The following is a 19545-nucleotide window of genomic DNA, read 5'->3' as shown; positions in this document are numbered from 1 at the left end:
TATATATATATATATATATATATATATATATATATAGGGGCTCTGTGGTTAAGGAAACAATTGACTATGACTGGTAAGGTTATGGGGTTACTGAGCATGGTGTATGATTAAGAACCCCCTCTACTGTGTCCCCATGGGTGTTTCCTGCCTGATGTGGTATTTGCCGGTCACGCACAGTGATGGACGCCATCTTGTCTCACATTTCATAGACAAACTTTATTATTCACTTATTTACAATACATTAAGTCTGTTCATACGATCCCTCCCCCCCCTCTCTGGTCACTCATTTGGTTTCTTCTTCTTCATACGGGCCTGTAGCTCCTGCATCATCTGGGGATGCGGGATCCCGAACCTGTTCGTACCGAGAGGGGCAGAGGGTTAGTGAGAAGTTATGGAACAACATATCTAGTGTTATCAATGATGACTCCAATTATCTTATCATCATGGAAACCAGTAATCCCAAAGTGTGCCCTCCCAGATGTTGCAAAACATCAACTCCCAGCATGCCCGGACAGCCAACGGCTGTCCGGGCATGCTGGGAGTTGAAGTTTTGCAAAAGGGAAGCCTTGATTTACCTTTCATGATTTACCTTTCTAGAGGGCCACAGTTTGAAACCACTGATGTAAGCTATACAGGGTCTCCTGACTGGTCGGGGGGTAGGGGAGGGGGGATGGTGGAGTTTATGCCACAGTCAGATCCCAGTAGGGTTTCCCCGATCATAGTCATTGCTGGAAGCCGTGCAGGGAATTTTACAGATGTCATTTCAGAAGTTACAGTTTTCGTTGTTTGTCACCGACCATTGGAAAATGTAAAATTGTAATTTGCTCCATTCTGGACTAGCAAACCCCCCCCCCCCCTCCGAGAAGTATTGAGGGGGGAGGGGTCACTTTAAAATGGGACCCCCCATGATCTCTTGTACGGGCCCCGGCAGCCTGCGGGAAGGGGGCATGTTGACCACCACATTGTTACGCCGAGCGCTCCGGGTCCCCGTTCCTCCCCGGAGCGCTCGCCTCATCTTCGTTGTTGCAGCGCCCCGGTCAGATCCACTGACCGGGTGCGCTGCGGTCCCGCCTTCAGCCGGGATGCGATTCGCGATGCGGATAGCGCCCGCTCGCGATGCGCACCCCGGCCCCCGTACCTGACTCGCTCTCCCTCGGTCCTGTCCCGGCGCGCGCGGCCCCGCTCCCTAGGGCGCGCGCGCGCCGGGTCTCTGCAATTTAAAGGGCCAGTGCACCAATGACGGTGCCTGGCCCAATCTTCCCATTAGCTTTATTGGCTCCCACCTGTGCACTTCCCTATATATCCTCACTTCCCTTGCACTTCCTTGCCGGATCTTGTTGCACTTGTGCCTAGTGAAAGCGTTCCCTTGTCTGTTCCTAGTCCGTGTTCCTGACCTCCTGCCGTTGCCCCTGACTACGATCCTTGCCGCCTGCCCCCGACCTTCTGCTACGTCCGACCTTGCTTCTGCCTACTCCCTTGTACCGCGCCTATCTTCAGCATCTTCAGCAGCCAGAGAGGTGAGCCGTTGCTAGTGGATACGACCTGGTCACTACCGCCGCAGCAAGACCATCCCGCTTTGCGGCGGGCTCTGGTGAAAACCTGTAGTGTCTTAGAACCGGTCCACTAGCACGGTCCTCGCTATCCCTCTCTGGCACAGAGGATCCACCTCCTGCCAGCCGGCATCGTGACAGTAGATCCGGCCATGGATCCCGCTGAAGTTCCTCTGCCAGTTGTCGCTGACCTCACCACGGTGGCCGCCCAGCAAGCCCGACAGATCGCCCTTCTAACCCGTCAGCTGTCGGAAATGTCCACCATTTCGCACCAACTTCAGTCGCAACTTCTCCAGCAATCTTCTCCTCCGCCAGCTCCTGCACCTCCTCCGCAGCGAGTGGCCACTCCTAGCCTCCGCCTGTCCTTGCCGGACAAATTTAATGGGGACTCTAAGTATTGCCGTGGCTTTCTTTCGCAATGTTCCCAGCACTTGGAGATGATGTCGGACCAGTTTCCTACTGAAAGGTCTAAGGTGGCTTTCGTGTTCTGCCTTCTGTCTGGAAAAGCCCTGTCATGGGCCGCACCGCTCTGGGACCGCAATGACCCCGTCACTGCCTCTGTACACTCCTTCTTCTCGGAAATTCGAAGTGTCTTTGAGGAACCTGCCCGAGCTTCTTCAGCCGAGATTGCCCTGCTGAACCTGGCCCAGGGTGTTTCTTCCGTTGGCGAGTACGCCATTCAGTTCCGTGCTCTTGCTTACGAGTTGTCCTGGAATAGTGAGATTCTCTGCGCGACCTTTAAAAAAGGCCTATCCAGCAACATTAAAGATGTTCTGGCCGCACGAGAGACTCCTGCTGACCTACATGAACTCATTCATCTAGCCACTCGCATTGACATGCGTTCTTCCGGATGGCGTCTGGAGCTCCGCCTGGATATGGACTTTGTTCGCACGAAGCGTTTTTTCTCTCCGGCTCCTCTCTCCTCTGGTCCTCTGCAATCTGTTCCTGTGCTTCCCGCCGCGGAGGCTATGCAAGTTGACCGGTCTTGCTTGACACCTCAAGAGAGGACACGACGCCGCATGGAGAATCTTTGCCTGTACTATGCCGGTACCGAACACTTCCTGAAGGATTGTCCTATCCGTCCTCCCCGCCTGGAAAGACGTACGCTGACTCCGCACAAAGGTGACACAGTTCTTGATGTCAACTCTGCTTCTCCACGCCTTACTGTGCCTGTGCGGATATCTGCCTCTACCTTCTCCTTCTCTACTTTGCTCTTCTTGGATTCCGGATCTGCAGGAAAATTTTTTTTGGCCTCTCTCATCAACAGGTTCTACGTTCCTGTGACCAGTCTCGCCAGACCCCTCTACATCTATTGTTTTTACAATAAAAGATTGGACTGTCTCGTACGTTTCCACACAGAACCCCTCCTAATTTGCATCGGACCTCATCTCGGAAAAATTGAGTTTTTTTTCCTCAGGTTCTTTGGCCCCAAGAAGAGGGGGAGACCCAAGGGGGGGGGTACTGTTACGCCGAGCGCTCCGGGTCCCCGTTCCTCCCCGGAGCGCTCGCCTCATCTTCGTTGTTGCAGCGCCCCGGTCAGATCCACTGACCGGGTGCGCTGCGGTCCCGCCTTCAGCCGGGATGCGATTCGCGATGCGGATAGCGCCCGCTCGCGATGCGCACCCCGGCCCCCGTACCTGACTCGCTCTCCCTCGGTCCTGTCCCGGCGCGCGCGGCCCCGCTCCCTAGGGCGCGCGCGCGCCGGGTCTCTGCAATTTAAAGGGCCAGTGCACCAATGACGGTGCCTGGCCCAATCTTCCCATTAGCTTTATTGGCTCCCACCTGTGCACTTCCCTATATATCCTCACTTCCCTTGCACTTCCTTGCCGGATCTTGTTGCACTTGTGCCTAGTGAAAGCGTTCCCTTGTCTGTTCCTAGTCCGTGTTCCTGACCTCCTGCCGTTGCCCCTGACTACGATCCTTGCCGCCTGCCCCCGACCTTCTGCTACGTCCGACCTTGCTTCTGCCTACTCCCTTGTACCGCGCCTATCTTCAGCATCTTCAGCAGCCAGAGAGGTGAGCCGTTGCTAGTGGATACGACCTGGTCACTACCGCCGCAGCAAGACCATCCCGCTTTGCGGCGGGCTCTGGTGAAAACCTGTAGTGTCTTAGAACCGGTCCACTAGCACGGTCCTCGCTATCCCTCTCTGGCACAGAGGATCCACCTCCTGCCAGCCGGCATCGTGACACACATGAAGCGGCGGCTGACACGCCCCCTCAATACAACTCTATGGCAGAGCCGGAGTGCTGCCTTTGACAATCTCCAGCTCTGCCATAGCGCTTTATTGAGGGGGTGTGTCGGCCACCGCTTCATGAGGTGGTCGACACGTACTCCCTAGCCGGAGAGCCGGGGCCCCGTATGGGAGATCGGGGGGGGGGGGGGGGGGGTCCCGGCAGTCAGACCCCGCACGATCTGAAACTTATCCCCTATCTTTAGGATAGGGGATACGTTTTTTAATCCTGGAGATCTCCTTTAAGAGCCGAGGTACGTGCTCTCTAGTCACTGAAGTGCAAGTAAAAAGTGCAAGTGTTCACACAAAAAAAGTGCACGAGTATGCGGTCCATCGCAAGACCTTCTCCGAAAGGAGAGAGGCCCCAGAATAAACCAAACCCTTCGCCTCCGGGCCAAAAGGCACCTGCAAGGCTCCAGGTACGATGGGGGAGATTTATCAAGACCTGTCAAGAGGAAAAGTTGCTGACTTGCCCATAGCAACCAACCAGATCACTTCTTTCATTTTTGAAAAGGCCTTTGAAAAAAGAAAGAAGTGATCTGATTGGTTGCTATGGGCAACTGCACCACTCTCTCTCTCTACACAAGTTTTGATAAATATCCCCCAATGTCCCCTTTCACCGGAACTACTCTAAGTGCTCCTGGCGAACAACCGGGCAAAAACCAAGTTGTCACCAAGGAGCCAGTAAAATCGGTTTGGCGCCCTTGCCGAAGCAAAGGTGCTTTGGGCATGGCATGGAGGTGAGGAACCTAATGGACACAGGCGGAAATTTAAAAGCGAAAATTCCGCTCACAAATTCCACACACCTCCCCTAGACCGGCAGGAGGGACACCCAGAAGGGCTACCGCACCCTGACCAATCCTAGTGACACACAAAAGAAGACAATGGATACAGTGACAAAAATAAATAATTGGATGTGCGCAGTGTGGTACTGCACAGACATCCGACCGGATCTATAAAAAATCCCCAATCCTAGTCAGAAGGCCGGGATGCTACGGGTGAGTGCCCAGAAGAGTGAGAGAAAAAGTGCGTGCTGCGTGCCATCAGTCAAGTGGGGTCGCTACTCCCAAGTGATTTCCGGCACCCTGGGGTCACCACACACAGGACACTTTCGCACTTCGGCTCTTACTCTACCCATACCTAAGGGCCAGATCCAGAGAGTACAGGTCTCATAAGGGATGACTGCTGCTTCTATACAGCCATCCCTGGTACACCTGCCCCGCTGTGTGGTTTCCCATTCTGCCTTGGTAGTCTTCCACATCGCCAACTAACAGGAAATTACTACACTTGATCTTAGTGAAAAGGCAGAGAAGTCTATCATGGACTTGTTCTGTGCCAGGATTAAATCCATGAACCCAGAAGCTCTGGATGAACTTTGGTTCCCTCCCAGAAAAGGGGGAGAACTACTTATGTGACAGCAATCTATGAGGCCCCTGGAATGGATCTTTCTAAGCATCTATAATGCCTCCTTACCCAGCATGCCTTGGTATCCCCTTCTTGGGCTTCACAAGAAGCTCCTCCTCAGCAGGCTTCTCTTTCTTCTGTTCTTCTTCAGGATGTGGTGCCTCAGACATCATGGCGGGAGCCATTGCAAATATTGGAATTTTTCCAGGAAATATTGGCATTCCCATTGGCCGTGGTCTGGGGACTGGCTCTGGTGGTTCCATGGGTTCACTCTCAGGTGTAACTTGGCGCTGTCCCTGCTTGCGGCGAATGGAGGTTTTCCTACGTAGCTGTACACGGCTCTTCTGGGCGCTGACGTCCAATGTGTTATGAGGGAGCTAAAGGCAAAACGATATAAGACAACTGCATTATTTAAAGAACTCCATGTTGGGAATCTGTCTATACAATGTCATCCTTACTTTACAGCATGCTGTGAACATGTAGCGAAAGCAGATAAATGCTCCGGGCACTTACCAGGTTGTTGTCAACATCATCATCTTCTTCCACGCTCGGTTCCTTCAGTGTTGCTTTGTGATTTTCTAAAGGTTTGCCCTGATCTTCACTCAATTCCATATGGGTTGGTTGATCTGGTGATGTTGACGGTTCTTCGGTGTGGATTGTGATGACGTGCTTGTTTTGTTCCTGAGCTTGTTCTTCCATTACTTCTTGTTTGGTATGATCCATACTTGGAGGGTATCTGATCTCCATGTCAGATGAACCAAAATGGTCGGTTGTTTTTGGGAAATTGTTGATATCCCAACCAGTGATATCTATGACTTGTGGGCCAGCGGCCAACATTGCTGTGAAGGACTCTTGCTCATGAACTTTCTTCTCCTGGTTCTCACTAGGTTGTGAGGGGCACAATTCCTGGGTGGTCTCCTCAGAGCCTTCATTTTCACTTGTTGTCATAGCCTTTGGCACAATGTCTTCTCTGGCAGCTCCATCGGATGCAGTTAGCTCGACAGTAGACGTAATTGTTGTGACCTCCACCGTGTATTCTCTAGTGATCACAGACAGGACCTCTTGATCTTGTAGTCGCACATTCAAATTTTTTTCTGAAGTTTTGGCAATATCAAGAACAACAGGAGAGTCTTCAATGGAAACTGGACATGAAGAACTAAATAGATTTTTCTCAAGTTCTTTGCTGGGCATAAGACTGGATCCAAATTCTTCCGAATAAGTGATAACTGTGAAGTTATCCATGATCTGCTCCTGTTCGTCTAGAATAACAGCATCTTGAAGGACATCTACTTGAATATCTACAGCTGATTCATCCAGTACTTCACTTGCTTTACTTGCATCCAATATGTGTTCTTCACCAGAAGAGACAAGGTTAATATTGTCTGTTGGATGACCTGTTGTCATGACTGAGTGGATTTCTGAGAGAAGATCACCGTCACCCTGAAAAAGTTCTGAGGTGGAGAGCAAACTTACATTAATGTCTTCAAAAAGAGATCCGGTTTCCAAAGGAGTTTCAAGCTCACTGCCTTTAAGATTTCCAAATTGTTTTCTAGATGCATCATCAGAAGTTTGACTTTTGTCGTCATCTTCTTCCTTACTTTGTGAAGTCTTCTCCCCTGTGGTGTCTAGGTCACATTGAGTTTCTGGTGAAGGATGAATTTCTGTCTTTTTGAAGTCTTTATTGAAGTCAGAAACTTTTACCTGATTATCCATAATACCAAGAGAGGAATAATGGTGTTCTTCATATGTATGCTCAGGCTTTATAATGGATCCAGGTTTCTCTGAAAGTCTCACACTGGGACCATTCTCTTCGGGGTGTTCCTGTTGTTTTACAGAGACTGTCTTATTACCTACAATGGCTTCATCACTGAAATGATCCCCATCTTTATCCCTTTTATCTGACACATCTAAATTTAAAGTAGACACAATTTCAATGACTTCTGTTGAGGAGTCCATGTTGGGTAAGAGATCACCAGCTCCTTCATGAGTTCCAGAATAAAGGTCTAAGGTGGTTGCTTTGATTTCTTCAATTTTACCTTCAGGAGAAGATCCAAGATCTAATGGAATCTCTACTTCTCTGAAACTATTTAAAGATGTATCTCCCAAATCTTCACTTAATGATTCATCTACAGTAACAGAGGATAGAAAATGAATGTCAATGTCTTCGATGAGAGATCCAGTTTCCAAAGAAATCCCAATCTCATTTATTTTAAGATCTCCAAATTGTCTTCTAGATGCATCATCTAGCGTATCAGAAGATTGACTTTCTTCTCCTTCCTTACTTTCTGAAGACTTCTCCTCTTTGGTGTCTAAGTCACAGTGATTTTCTCGTGTAGGATCAATTATAATCTTTTTGAAGTCAGCAGCTTCGACCTGAGTGTCCATGATACCAATAGAGGAATTATGGTGTTCTTCATATGTATGCTCAGGCTCTATAATGGATCTAGGTTCTACTGAGAGTCTCACACTGGGGCCATCCTCTTTAGGGTGTTCCAGCTGTTCTACAATGACTGTTTCTGACAAGTTATCTACAATGTCTTCATCACTGAAATGACCCTCATCTTCCTCCCTTTTATCTGACACATCTAAATTAGACACAATTTTAGTGACTTTTGCTGAGGAGTCCATGTTGGGTAAGAGATCACCAGCTCCTTCATGAGTTCCAGAATAAAGGTCTGAGGTGGCTGCTTTGATTTCTTCAGTGTTGTCCTCAGGAGGAGATCCAGGATCTAATGGAATCTCTAATTCTTTTACACTATTTAAAGACTTATCTCCCAAATGTTCACTTAATGATTCATCTACAGTAATGGAAGATTGATCTTCTGCTCTCCTGTCTTCCTCCTTATTTTCTAAAGTCTCTTCGAAGGTAGCGTTAAAGTTCAAATAAATTTCCTTCTCAGCCTCGGTGACTTCTGCTGGACGATTCATTGACACCCAGGAATGAAGCTCAGATAGGAGATCACCTTTACCCTGTAGTTCAGAGATGTTGTTAACTTCAAAACTTTGCTCCAACATTGCATCAATGTGGTCTTCAGCAAAAGATCCAGTGTCCAAAGGAATCTCCAGTTCCTTGCCACTATCTAGAGATTGATGTTCCGATGCTTTATTTATTGTAACAGATGTTGGACCATCTTCTGCTAAATCTCCTAAGATCTTATCCACTAGGTGATCTGGTATAAGCGTAGACTGGAGATCGAAATCTCTCACAACATTGTCCGCCTGGAAGTTCAACTCATCTTCAAAATTGTCTTCTATATATTCCATTTCCATGTTACCACTTGGGACAGCACCATGTGTAACCTCCAATCTCCCGGTCACTCCAGAGACGTCCTGCTCTGACAGACTTGAATTGATCACAGACTGGATTTCTGTTAAGACGTCAGATCCTGTGTTTGAATGTGAACAGATACCTTCTGATTCATTATCTGAACCTGAGGCACCTTCTGGATCAGGAGAGAGTCTTGTGTTTCTGGGTTTGGTCTCAGATACAATACATGGATGACTGACTTTGGATAAGTCTTCTTCTGAGCCTCTAACTTGATGACTGTCCTTTGCTTCTAAGTCTTCCAGATCTTCAAACATAACTTCACTTTCAGAGTCCTTGTAGGGTAACTGCTTAGACAATTCCTTCTGATCTTCTTGAGATCCAGGCTTCTCATTGCTATTACTGTAAGTTATAAAGCCATCCCTTGGATAACTATCTTGCCTATACCATGTGTAATCCTCTATTTCTTGTATGTGGTGCTCCTCCTTTACACTCACATGTTTTTGTAAGTTTTTATGCTTAGCTTCTGTTGAATCTTCTATGTCTTCATATTCCTTACCAGCTAGGTCTTCTTCTTCTACTTGAGTTTCAATCGTCATGGGAAGGTCCGACCCTACAGCCCCATTATTGTGGACTTCTGCTGCCAGTTCTTCTGTTGTTTGGACTATATCAGTATTTGATGTGTTACTTGAGAGGTATCTCTCCGATTCGATATCAATGATTTCAGTAGATTGATCATGACTGTCACCTTGTAGTAGCTCAGTTATTGATGTGTCCGGCTCTTGGACAGATGTTTGGTTGTATCTTTCATCTGGTGTATACTCTGTAGCTTGAGTCACACTTAGTCCTTCATTAGTCATTGATTTTAATCCTCCTTCAGTTGACTCTTTAGTTTCCTCATTCGATGGGTAATGAACCAGTCCAAGCAGTTCTTCCTTACCATCAGTATCGTCACCATCATCTTCTCCAAGGACCTTTTGTTTCAGGAACTCTGTGTCCTTATTTAGCACAAGATCCACCTTCATTGCTTCACTTGACTGACTCAGGACTTCTAAAGATACTGTTCTTTCTTGCTCTACAAAATTTGATCCATATGATACAACCCCAGGACTTTTCTCTAAGGAACTATAAAATTCAAAAGGCCAAGTACCTTCTCCATGATGATACTCCTCATCAAAGTCCATTCTTGAAGGAACTATGATATCACCTAAAATGGACACTGAGTTTCCAGTTGATTCCTCTTTACTGTCTTGCATTTTTTCAATAGAAGGAGCATCAGAGGAAAGTTCCTCCAGTGACTTCTTATCAGAGATTGCCATGATGGTTTCTTCGAAGCCCAAAGCTATGCTCTGGCTGATCATGTCTCCTATGTATTCACACATCTTTTCTTCTGCAGTCATTTCGAGGGGCTCGTCATACCATACAGTACATCTTGCATGTAATTGATTCACCTGGTTCTCCTCAGTGGTTGAATCTGTTATTGATGGCTCAATATCTTGGTTGCCACTTAAGAATCCAACATCGTCTTCTTCATCCTTCGGTTCTGGTCTAGTGTATAAGTTCAGTAGATGATCACTGCATTCAGTGGCTGGCTCCAGCACCCCCTCTTGTACAACATCAACCTTTACATAACCTATAAGTTCTGATGTAAGTCCACACATCTGGTCTCGTTCTTCTGTACTGGGGGAGAAGCGAACTCTTTTTCTCATCTTCTCCACTTTCTGATCTTGTTCATCATATCGATTGTCTTCTGAAGGACCACTAACCTCATCTGATAGTTTATTTTCTTCTGGGTGAAGTTCTTTAATTTCCTTTGGGTCATGTGATTTATTTTCTAGACATTCTCCTCTATGTCCTTGTTCATCGGGTCTGCTTAAATGTATCTCATCTATGTGGGAGGTTTTTGCGTTCTCTCCAGATCCAAAGGTCTTACATTCATGATCATCATCTTGGACTAAATCGCATTGCATGGCTAGACGGACAGCTGTCTCCTGGAGATGTTCCCATGTCTTCCTGGCTTCTTCCCCTTGATCACAAGGAGACCTGTCTGCCTCACTAGCTGGAGTCACCAACTTCTTATGTTGGTTTTTCATTTCTGGTACATCCAAGTCGTCAAATTCCATGATGACTGGAGGATCTAGAAGATCTCCTGGAGATTCCTGGTCAATGTTTTCAGATGTTACTGTTACGTAACATATCGAAGCTTCTTCTGAGACGTCTTGGATTGCTAGATTCAGGTTGCTCTTTAGAACTCGACTACTGGTAGGTGGAACTTGATGTTTTTGAGGTTTCTCTGGTTCTAGGTCGGTCAACAAATCTTCAAGCCTCAAGATGGAAGATTCCTGTTCAATCTTGATCCTTGTAGATTCTTCATATACCAGGGCTTCTTGGTTCATCTTGGACACCTCTTCATTGATGACCGTGTTGACTGCTTCATGAAGGACTTCCCTCGTAACACTGCAAGCAATTTCATCTATGCCTTCTGGTTTTCTTGGCTTTAGATCATCTGTGGGGACTTTTCTATGGCTTTTGTCTTTGTGCTTCTCCGTTGTTACTTGATGGTGACTAAAGGTTTCAATGTTGTCACTAATAGTATGATGAAGGTCATGAAGTCTTCTGTCTACGCTCTCCTTCCGATGTCTGGCCTCTGTCTCCTGTGCTCGGTTCTCAACATCTAAGGTTGGGGATGAGAACACATGAGAACAATTTATAAAGATATTTAGAAAGCTGGGTGGCCATATTGGCAGCCATTTTGGTTATTACCCAGAATTCCCAGAGACAGATACAGTATATTGTGTTTGAAAAAGGGCAAAAATACAATAATTTTTATACTCTTTATTTTTTTTCCTTGACAGGGTTTACCTTGCTGTATCCCGTATGTCTTCATACTCTCCTCGGTGGCCTCCAGAGCAGAGTCCTCTGACAACACATCTAAAGTCATGTGATCTGCACCCTGTCCGAAGATGAAACCAGTGGTAAAACAGCAAAGTACGAGAAAGAGTGAAGTACAGAGGAAGATGTATTATTTGTCATATATAAACAATGGAAAAACTGAGGTGAAGTGCAATGATCTGCACAGAGTTAAGGGTTAGGGTTATTAATATAATCTACAGACTATACGAATATGCATAAATCAGGGGGTAGAGGAGCGATATTCTGCAGATCTCTAGAAAGAGGGTCTAACAATCTGAAGAATATTAGGGGGTAGAGGGAGAGGAGCAATGTCTCCACTGTATAAAGTGAGAGGAAGATCCCTTGACTTTCGTCTTATCTACATTTCCCCAGATGCAGAAACAGTGAGATCCCTGAGCGCTGCAGCTCCTGACGTCAACCCCCACCCCCCCCCCCCCCCACCCCACCCCGGACAATGGATTATAACTCATACATGTTCTCTGTATGTAATAAAGATACTTCCTCTTCTCCACAGCTGCTTGCGTACGGTGGTTATATGACTGGAGGTGCAACAGGAATACTGATCCTGAGTTATATTCTGTATTATACTCCAGAGCTGTACTCACTATTCTTCTGGTGAGGTCACTGTGTACATACATTACATTACTTATCCTGTACTGATCCTGAGTTATATCCTGTATTATACTCCAGAGCTGTACTCACTATTCTGCTGGCGAGGTCACTGTGTACATACATTACATTACTTATCCTGTACTGATCCTAAATTATATCATGTATTATACTCCAGAGCTGTACTCACTATTCTGCTGGTGAGGTCACTGTGTACATACATTACATTACTTATCCTGTACTGATCCTGAGTTATATCCTGTATTATACTCCAGAGCTGTACTCACTATTCTGCTGCTGAGGTCACTGTGAACATACATTACATTACTTATCCTGTACTGATCCTGAGTTATATCCTGTATTATACTCCAGAGCTGTACTCACTATTCTGCTGGTGGGGTCACTGTGTATATACATTACATTACTTATCCTGTACTGATCCTGAGTTATATCCTGTATTATACTCCAGAGCTGTACTCACTATTCTGCTGGTGAGGTCACTGTGTACATACATTACATTACTTATCCTGTACTGATCCTGAGTTATATCCTGTATTATACTCCAGAGCTGTACTCACTATTCTGCTGCTGAGGTCACTGTGTACATACATTACATTACTTATCCTGTACTGATCCTGAGTTATATCCTGTATTATACTCCAGAGCTGTACTCACTATTCTGCTGGTGGGGTCACTGTGTATATACATTACATTACTTATCCTGTACTGATCCTGAGTTATATCCTGTATTATACTCCAGAGCTGTACTCACTATTCTGCTGGTGAGGTCACTGTGTACATACATTACATTACTTATCCTGTACTGATCCTGAGTTATATCCTGTATTATACTCCAGAGCTGCACTCACTATTCTGCTGGTGAGGTCACTGTGTATATACATTACATTACTTATCCTGTACTGATCCTGAGTTATATCCTGTATTATACTCCAGAGCTGCACTCACTATTCTGCTGGTGAGATCACTTTGGGATATTTATCAAAACCTGTACAGAGGACAAATTGACCAGTGTCACATGGCAAATAATCAAATCACTTCTTCCCTTTTTCAGAGGCCTTGTTAAAAATGAAAGCAGCGATCTGATTGGTTGCTATGGCAACTGGTCAACTTTTCCTCTGGACAGGTTTTGATGAATCTCCATACATTACTTCTCCTATGATACCGGTCTCCAGGGGGCGTGGCTATGCTGCAGTGGGCGGGTCTATAGCATTTATTCGGTAAATCTCTTCTATCCTGCCATCCACCCACTGCAGCACAGCTACATCCCCTGAAGACCATGTGACCTATAACATATTGTCATCAGGTACCTGGAACTTGCCCTACTGCACTTCCGGGTGTGGGTCCTGTGCATAAAAACAGAACAAAGCGCCACCCGGAGGTAATAGGAGCAAATTACACTCTTATTACTTTTATCATGGGCTTTAAAGGGGTACTTCGCTGCTCAGCGTTTGGAACAAAATTTTCCGAATGCTTAGAGCCGGCGTCAGGAGCCCGTGATGTCATAGCCCCGCCCCTCATTACATCATAGCCCTGCCCCTCATTACATCACGCCCCGCCCCCTCAATGCAGGTCTATGGGAGGGGGCGTACGTCAATGTAAAGCGGGCCCAGCGAGTTTAATCAGACGTCTGGACCAGTGTTTCCCAACCAGGGTACCTCCACTTGTTGCAAAACTACAACTCCCAGCATGCCTGGTCCCCACTCTATTTGAGTATCGTACTGATCTGCTGCTCCCTCTTGTGGACAATGTCTAAATTTGCAGCAAATGATACAACAATGAGCCATAACATTAAAGGGGTGCTCCAGAGGAAAACATTTTTTTTTTTAATCAACTGATGCCAGAAAGTTCTACAGATTTGTAAATTAGTTCGTAAAGTAGAAAATGCAGAAATAAGTCGGCAAACTCACCAGGCTTCTTTTTCAAGGTTGCTTCTTTAATGTATACTCACAAATAAAACATAGTGCTGGGGAAGAGAGGGATCGCGGTGGGGGGTATTCACTGTCTGGCAACAGACTCTGTTTCAGACACCGTTATTTAAGTCAGAGCACCACCATAACTTCGAGGATATCTCCTTGTAATCCCTAAATCCATAGTCCGAGTGTGTACAGCAGCAGTGCCGAGCATATCTTTTCCTACTTTTATTGCACTATAGATTTGTAAATTACTTCTATTAAAAAATCTTAATCCTTCCAGTACTTATCAGCTGCTGAATACTACAGAAGAAATTATTTTCTTTTTGGAACACAGTGCTCTCTGCTGACATCTCTGTCCATTTTAGGAACTGTCCAGAGCAGCATATGTTTGCTCTGGGGATGTCAGCAGAGAGCACTGTGGTCATGATGTCAGCAGAGAACACTGTGATCCAAAAAGAAAACCATTTCCTCTGTAGTATTCAGCAGCTAATAAGTACTACTACAGCTAATAAGTACTGGAAGGATTAAGGATTTTTTTAATAGAAGTAATTTACAAATCTGTTTAACTTTCTGGCACCAGTTGATTTAAAAAAATAAAATAAAAAATAAAAAGTTTTCCACCGGAGTACCCCTTTAATCCTTCCAGTACTTACCAGCTGTTGTATACTACAGAGGAAGTTGTGTAGTTCTTTCCAGTCTGACCACAGTGCTCTCTGCTGACACCTCTGTCCATGTCAGGAACTGTCCAGAGTCGGAGCAAATCACCATAGCAAACCTCTCTTGTTCTGGACAGTTCCTGACATGGACAGAGGTGTCATCAGAGAGCACTGTGGTCAGACAAAAGAAAAGAACTTCCTGTGGAGCATACAGCAGCTGATAAGTACTGGAAGGATTACATTTGTTTTTAAATAGAAGTAATTTACAAATCTGTTAAACTTTCTGGCACCAGTTGATTTAAAAAAAAAAAAAAAATGTTTTCCATCAGAGTACCCCTTATTGTGTGATGTGACCCCCGAGACCCGGACCCCAAAGCCTTTGATGTGACCCCTGAGACCCGGACCTCAAAGCCCTGTATTCTGACCTCCTGAGATCCGGATCCCATAGTCCTGAGATGTGACCCCTGAGACCCGGATCCCATAGCCCTGTAATCTGACCCCTGAGACCCAGACCCCATAGTCCTGTGATGTGACCCCTGAGACCCGGACCCCATAGCCCTGTGATGTGACCCCTGAGACCCGGACCCCATAGCCCTGTGATGTGACCCGTGAGACCCGGACCCCATAGCCCTGTGATGTGACCCCTGAGACCCGGACCCCATAGCCCTGTGATGTGACCCCTGAGACCCGGACCCCATAGCCCTGTGATGTGACCCCTGAGACCCGGACCCCATAGCCCTGTGATGTGACCCCTGAGACCCGGACCCCATAGCCCTGTGATGTGACCCGTGAGACCCGGACCCCAAAGCCCTGTAATCTGACCTCCTGAGACCCGGATCCCATAGCCCTGTGATGTGACCCCTGAGACCCGGACCCCATAGCCCTGTGATGTGACCCCTGAGACTCGGACCCCATAGCCCTGTGGTGTGACCCCTGAGACCCGGATCCCATAGCCCTGTGATGTGACCGCTGAGACCCGGACCCCATAGCACTGTGATGTGACCGCTGAGACCCGGACCCCATAGCACTGTGATGTGACCCCTGAGACCCAGACCCCAAAGCCCTGTAATCTGACCTCCTGAGACCCGGACCCCATAGCCCTGTGCTGTGACCCCTGAGACCCGGACCCCATAGCCCTGTGATGTGACCCCTGAGACCCGGACCCCAAAGCCCTGTAATCTGACCTCCTGAGACCCGGATCCCATAGCCCTGTGGTGTGACCCCTGAGACCCGGACCCCAAAGCCCTGTAATCTGACCTCCGAGACCCGGATCCCCTAGCCCTGTGTCGTGTCCTTTTGGATCAGATCCTGTAAGGTGTGAGGTGCGGCCTCCATATATTGAACTTTTTTCTCCAGCACATCCCACAAATGATCAATAAAATGGGCCCCAATGTTCCCGTCCCCCGGTCGTCCTTCCTTGGACACTTTTGGTCGGCACCAACCACTACATACCGGGGACACCCCACAAGACCGGCGGCTCTGACCCCGGAGTCTACACATCACCGGTCTGGAAAATTTATCAAAACCTGTGTACAGGAAGTGCAGTTGCCCATAGCAACCAATCAGATCGCTTCTTTCATTTTTAAAAAGGCCTATGAAAAATGAAAGTAGTGATCTGATTGGTTGCTATGGGCAACTGTTTCACTCTTCCTGTACACAGGTTTTGATAAATCTCCCCCATAGTCTCTGATCCTTACGCTTGCCCATTCTCCCGCTTCCCCGTCATCTGCTGCCCGATCCCACCCCACACAGGCGCCATTGTCACCAGACCCTCCATGTTATTCCCTTTCACCCGTCGCCGGGTTTCACGTCATGGCTGACCAGCGTCGTGTTTTAATGGGGAAGCGTAGATCTTGCACAAGGCTAGAGACTATCTGATGCAAAACTACAACTCCCAGCATGCCCGGACAGCCAACGGCTGTCCGGGCATGCTGGGAGTTGTAGTTTTGCAACATGCTGCTTGAAAAACAACATTGGGGCGTCAGTAAACAAGGTTGCACTCACCTGTGTCTCACTCGTCTCTTCCTGTTTTGCGGGCGCTGCAGCTTCATCAGACCTCAGGGGGGTCTTGGCCCGGGCATTCCTAGGCTGCGGCACGTCGGGCGGCGCCCCGAACATTTGCGCCGTCACATTGGTTAAATATTCCTGCAAGTGCAATACGAAACATTTCTTAATGGCAGATAAAGGGTCGTCCCCCGCCATAGATACGTCCCCCCACACCTGATGGACATAGGTGCGCGACGCTATTCTATGTCCCCCCTTATTGTATCCTCACCAGCGCGTCCTGCACGGCCTGGTACACCCGGGGGAGATGTCTCCTCAGGAACTCCATGGGTGCTGTCACTTTTTTGGACGGTCTCTCGTCCGACTCGGCTGCTTCTCTTTGACTCCACCGCAGGGAAGTGGCCATAAAACCGCAGGCGATGTGTTAATACTTAGCGCATTTCTCCCTATACAGAATATACTTCCTCTTTGGTCCCGCTAACCCCTTCACTGCCAGAGACAACGCTGTCACATCTCGTGGCGTCACGTGCACAATTTTGCGTATACCTCTACGCGTATGATTGTAGGTGTAGGTGATATGTAGCTCGTTTTTTATGGTACGCCTTCTTTAAAGGGGTACTCCGGTGGAAAACTATATATTCTTTAATCAACTGGTGCCAGAAAGTTAAACAGATTTGTAAATTACTTCTATTAAAAAATCTTAATCATTCCAGTACTTATTAGCTGCTGAAGACTACACAGTACATTCTTTTCTTTTCGGAACACAGAGCTCTCTGCTGATATCATGACCACAGTGCTCTCTGCTGACATCTCTGTCCATTTTAGGAACTGTCCAGAACAGCATATGTTTGCTATGGGGATTTACTCCTACTCTGGACAGTTCTTAAAATGGACAGAGATGTCAGCAGAGAGCACTGTGGTCATGATGTCAGCAGAGAGCTCTTTGTTCCAAAAAGAAAATAATTTCCTCTGTAGTCTTCAGCAGCTAATAAGTACTGGAAGAATTAAGATTTTTTTTATTAGAAGTCATTTACAAATCTGTTTCACTTTCTGGCACCAGTTGATTTAAAAAAATAAAAATAAAAAAAGTTTTCCACTGGAGTGTCCCTTTAAGTCATGCGGAAATAAGGAGCATCCCTTTAAATTGCACCTGTGCGCGGAGTCACAGGCAGTTATCGGCGCGTTATATATATACGGGAATAGAGGACTGTCTGTGATAATGGCGAGCGGTGTTGCCTACTTTTATGTGTTTCTGGGAAAGCTGGGTAACAAGATGGCGTCTGTTTACAGACTTGTGTAGTCGGAAAGTTGATGATTTCACCGGCGGGGGGATTGGATGTGGTAACAGGATGTGGCTTTTATGTCACCTTTATAGACTGACCGCACAGAATATGCAAGGACGCCGTCCCAGAATGCACTGCAGCCGACAGCGAAGAAGGGACGGTGATGGAATGGGAGTGGGGTCTGCACACCCCATTGTGGCCAGCTGGGGGCGGTGTATATAGACAGATAAAGGTATACATTCACTGGCCACTTTATTGGGTACACCTGCTCCATTCCTTGGTCACACAAATAGCCGATCGGCCAATCACATGGCAGCTACTCAATACATTTAGGCATGTAGATGTGGTCAAGACAACTCGCTGAAATTCAAAGGGGATTTAAGTGACCGTAAATGTGGCATGGTTGTCGGTGCCACATGGGCTGATTTGAGGATTTCTGGGATTTTTACTCACAACTATCTCTAGGGTTTACAGAGACTGGTCCGAAAAAGAGAAAAGAGGCAGTTGTGTGGCGAAAAATGCCTTGTTGATGTCAGGGGAGAATGGGCAGACTGGGTCGAGATAACAGAAAGGCAACAGGTACTCAAATAACCACTGGTTATAACTTAGGTCTGCAGAGTACCATCTCTGACCGCACACACTAATAAAGTAGTCAGTGGTTCTCTGGGGTGGTAACACCACAACTCCCAGCATGCCTTGACAGCCATGGACATACTGTAGTATCATTGTATATCATCATCAGTGTTCCCCAACCTGTGGCTCTTGGCTATTGCAAAACTACAACTCCCATCATAGCCACAGGCTGGAGAACACTGATCTAGAGACGTGTACAGGGGTCTGGATGGTGGTTGTAAAGCTGCGGTGTTGTCGCAGTGGATAAGGATATATTCACACAAGTCATTTACAATACTGTCTGTAAAATTGAGGCGGTTTTAACAGAGATGGCGGTTTATATAATTATGAAAATAATAATAACAACTCTGATAATAACTCTCCCAGTCCTTTATTTTGTGGTGATGGCCCCTTTAAGGCTTCCTGTCCCTGGTTACAGTAACTAGGATGGGGGCGTGGCTAGAGAACAGGAAGTGCTGTGGTTGTAGGAAGCTGTGGAGCAACATATGGACCGGAGAAGGATCAACACCGGGGACGACTCCGACTGGGAAGGTGAGGGGGACTACAAGTCCCAGCATGCCCTGATATAGACTGTTATGTGACTACAAGTCCTGATATAGACTGTTATGTGACTACAAGTCCCAGCATTCCCTGATATAGGCTGTTATGTGACTACAAGTCCCAGCATTTCCTGATATAGACTGTTATGTGACTACAAGTCCCAGCATGTCCTGATATAGACTGTTATGTGACTACAAGTCCCAGCATCCCCGATATAGGCTGTTATGTGACTACAAGTCCCAGCATCCCCTGATATAGACTGTTATGTGACTACAAGTCCCAGCATCCCCTGATATAGACTGTTATGTGACTACAAGTCCCAGCATTCCCTGATATAGGCTTTTATGTGACTACAAGTCCCAGCATTCCCTGCTATAGGCTATGTGACTACAAGTCCCAGCATTCCCTACTAGATGTGGACTGTTATAACAGCAGGTACAGTTTTAGGACTACAACTCCCATTAGATCCTCCAGACGCCATACTGCAGGACTGCAAGTCTCAGTGTTAATAATTGAGGGAAAG

The 19545-nt window shown here is 46.9% G+C and overlaps 2 protein-coding genes across 6 annotated transcripts in view; one reads left to right on the top strand and one right to left on the bottom strand.

Moving 5' to 3' along the window:
- Positions 1-234: 234 nt before the first annotated feature.
- LOC130283793 (uncharacterized) lies at positions 235-17195 on the bottom strand. Of its 4 annotated transcripts, XM_056533274.1 has the most exons (6): positions 16838-17195; positions 16567-16707; positions 11313-11403; positions 5699-11124; positions 5255-5562; positions 235-352 (listed from the first exon to the last, which is right to left on the bottom strand). In XM_056533274.1, exons 1-6 carry the CDS (start codon positions 16970-16972, stop codon positions 280-282), a joined length of 6174 nt encoding a protein of 2057 aa, XP_056389249.1. In that variant the 5' UTR covers positions 16973-17195; the 3' UTR covers positions 235-279. The 4 variants fall into 4 exon arrangements, with proteins under 4 accessions (XP_056389249.1, XP_056389250.1, XP_056389251.1 ...); XM_056533275.1 differs by lacking the exons at positions 16567-16707; positions 16838-17195 and adding an exon at positions 16015-16101; XM_056533276.1 differs by lacking the exons at positions 16567-16707; positions 16838-17195 and adding an exon at positions 12939-13040.
- Positions 13248-19545, top strand: part of CLN3 (CLN3 lysosomal/endosomal transmembrane protein, battenin) — a 19185-nt gene continuing 12887 nt past the window's right edge. The window contains exons 1-2 of one of the 2 annotated variants that reach the window (XM_056533280.1): positions 13248-13296; positions 18880-19013. In XM_056533280.1, the coding sequence (XP_056389255.1) occupies positions 18968-19013 (46 nt within the window). In that variant the 5' untranslated portion in view covers positions 13248-13296; positions 18880-18967. Of the gene's footprint in view, positions 13297-17642; positions 19014-19545 lie in introns of those variants that run through there. The other variant, XM_056533279.1, reaches the window with a different exon arrangement.

Source organism: Hyla sarda, chromosome 8 (genome assembly GCF_029499605.1).
Source record: "Hyla sarda isolate aHylSar1 chromosome 8, aHylSar1.hap1, whole genome shotgun sequence".
NCBI classification, from domain to species: domain Eukaryota; kingdom Metazoa; phylum Chordata; class Amphibia; order Anura; family Hylidae; genus Hyla; species Hyla sarda.
Note: the sequence above shows the minus strand (reverse complement) of the source record. Positions and strands in the feature narration are given on the sequence as shown.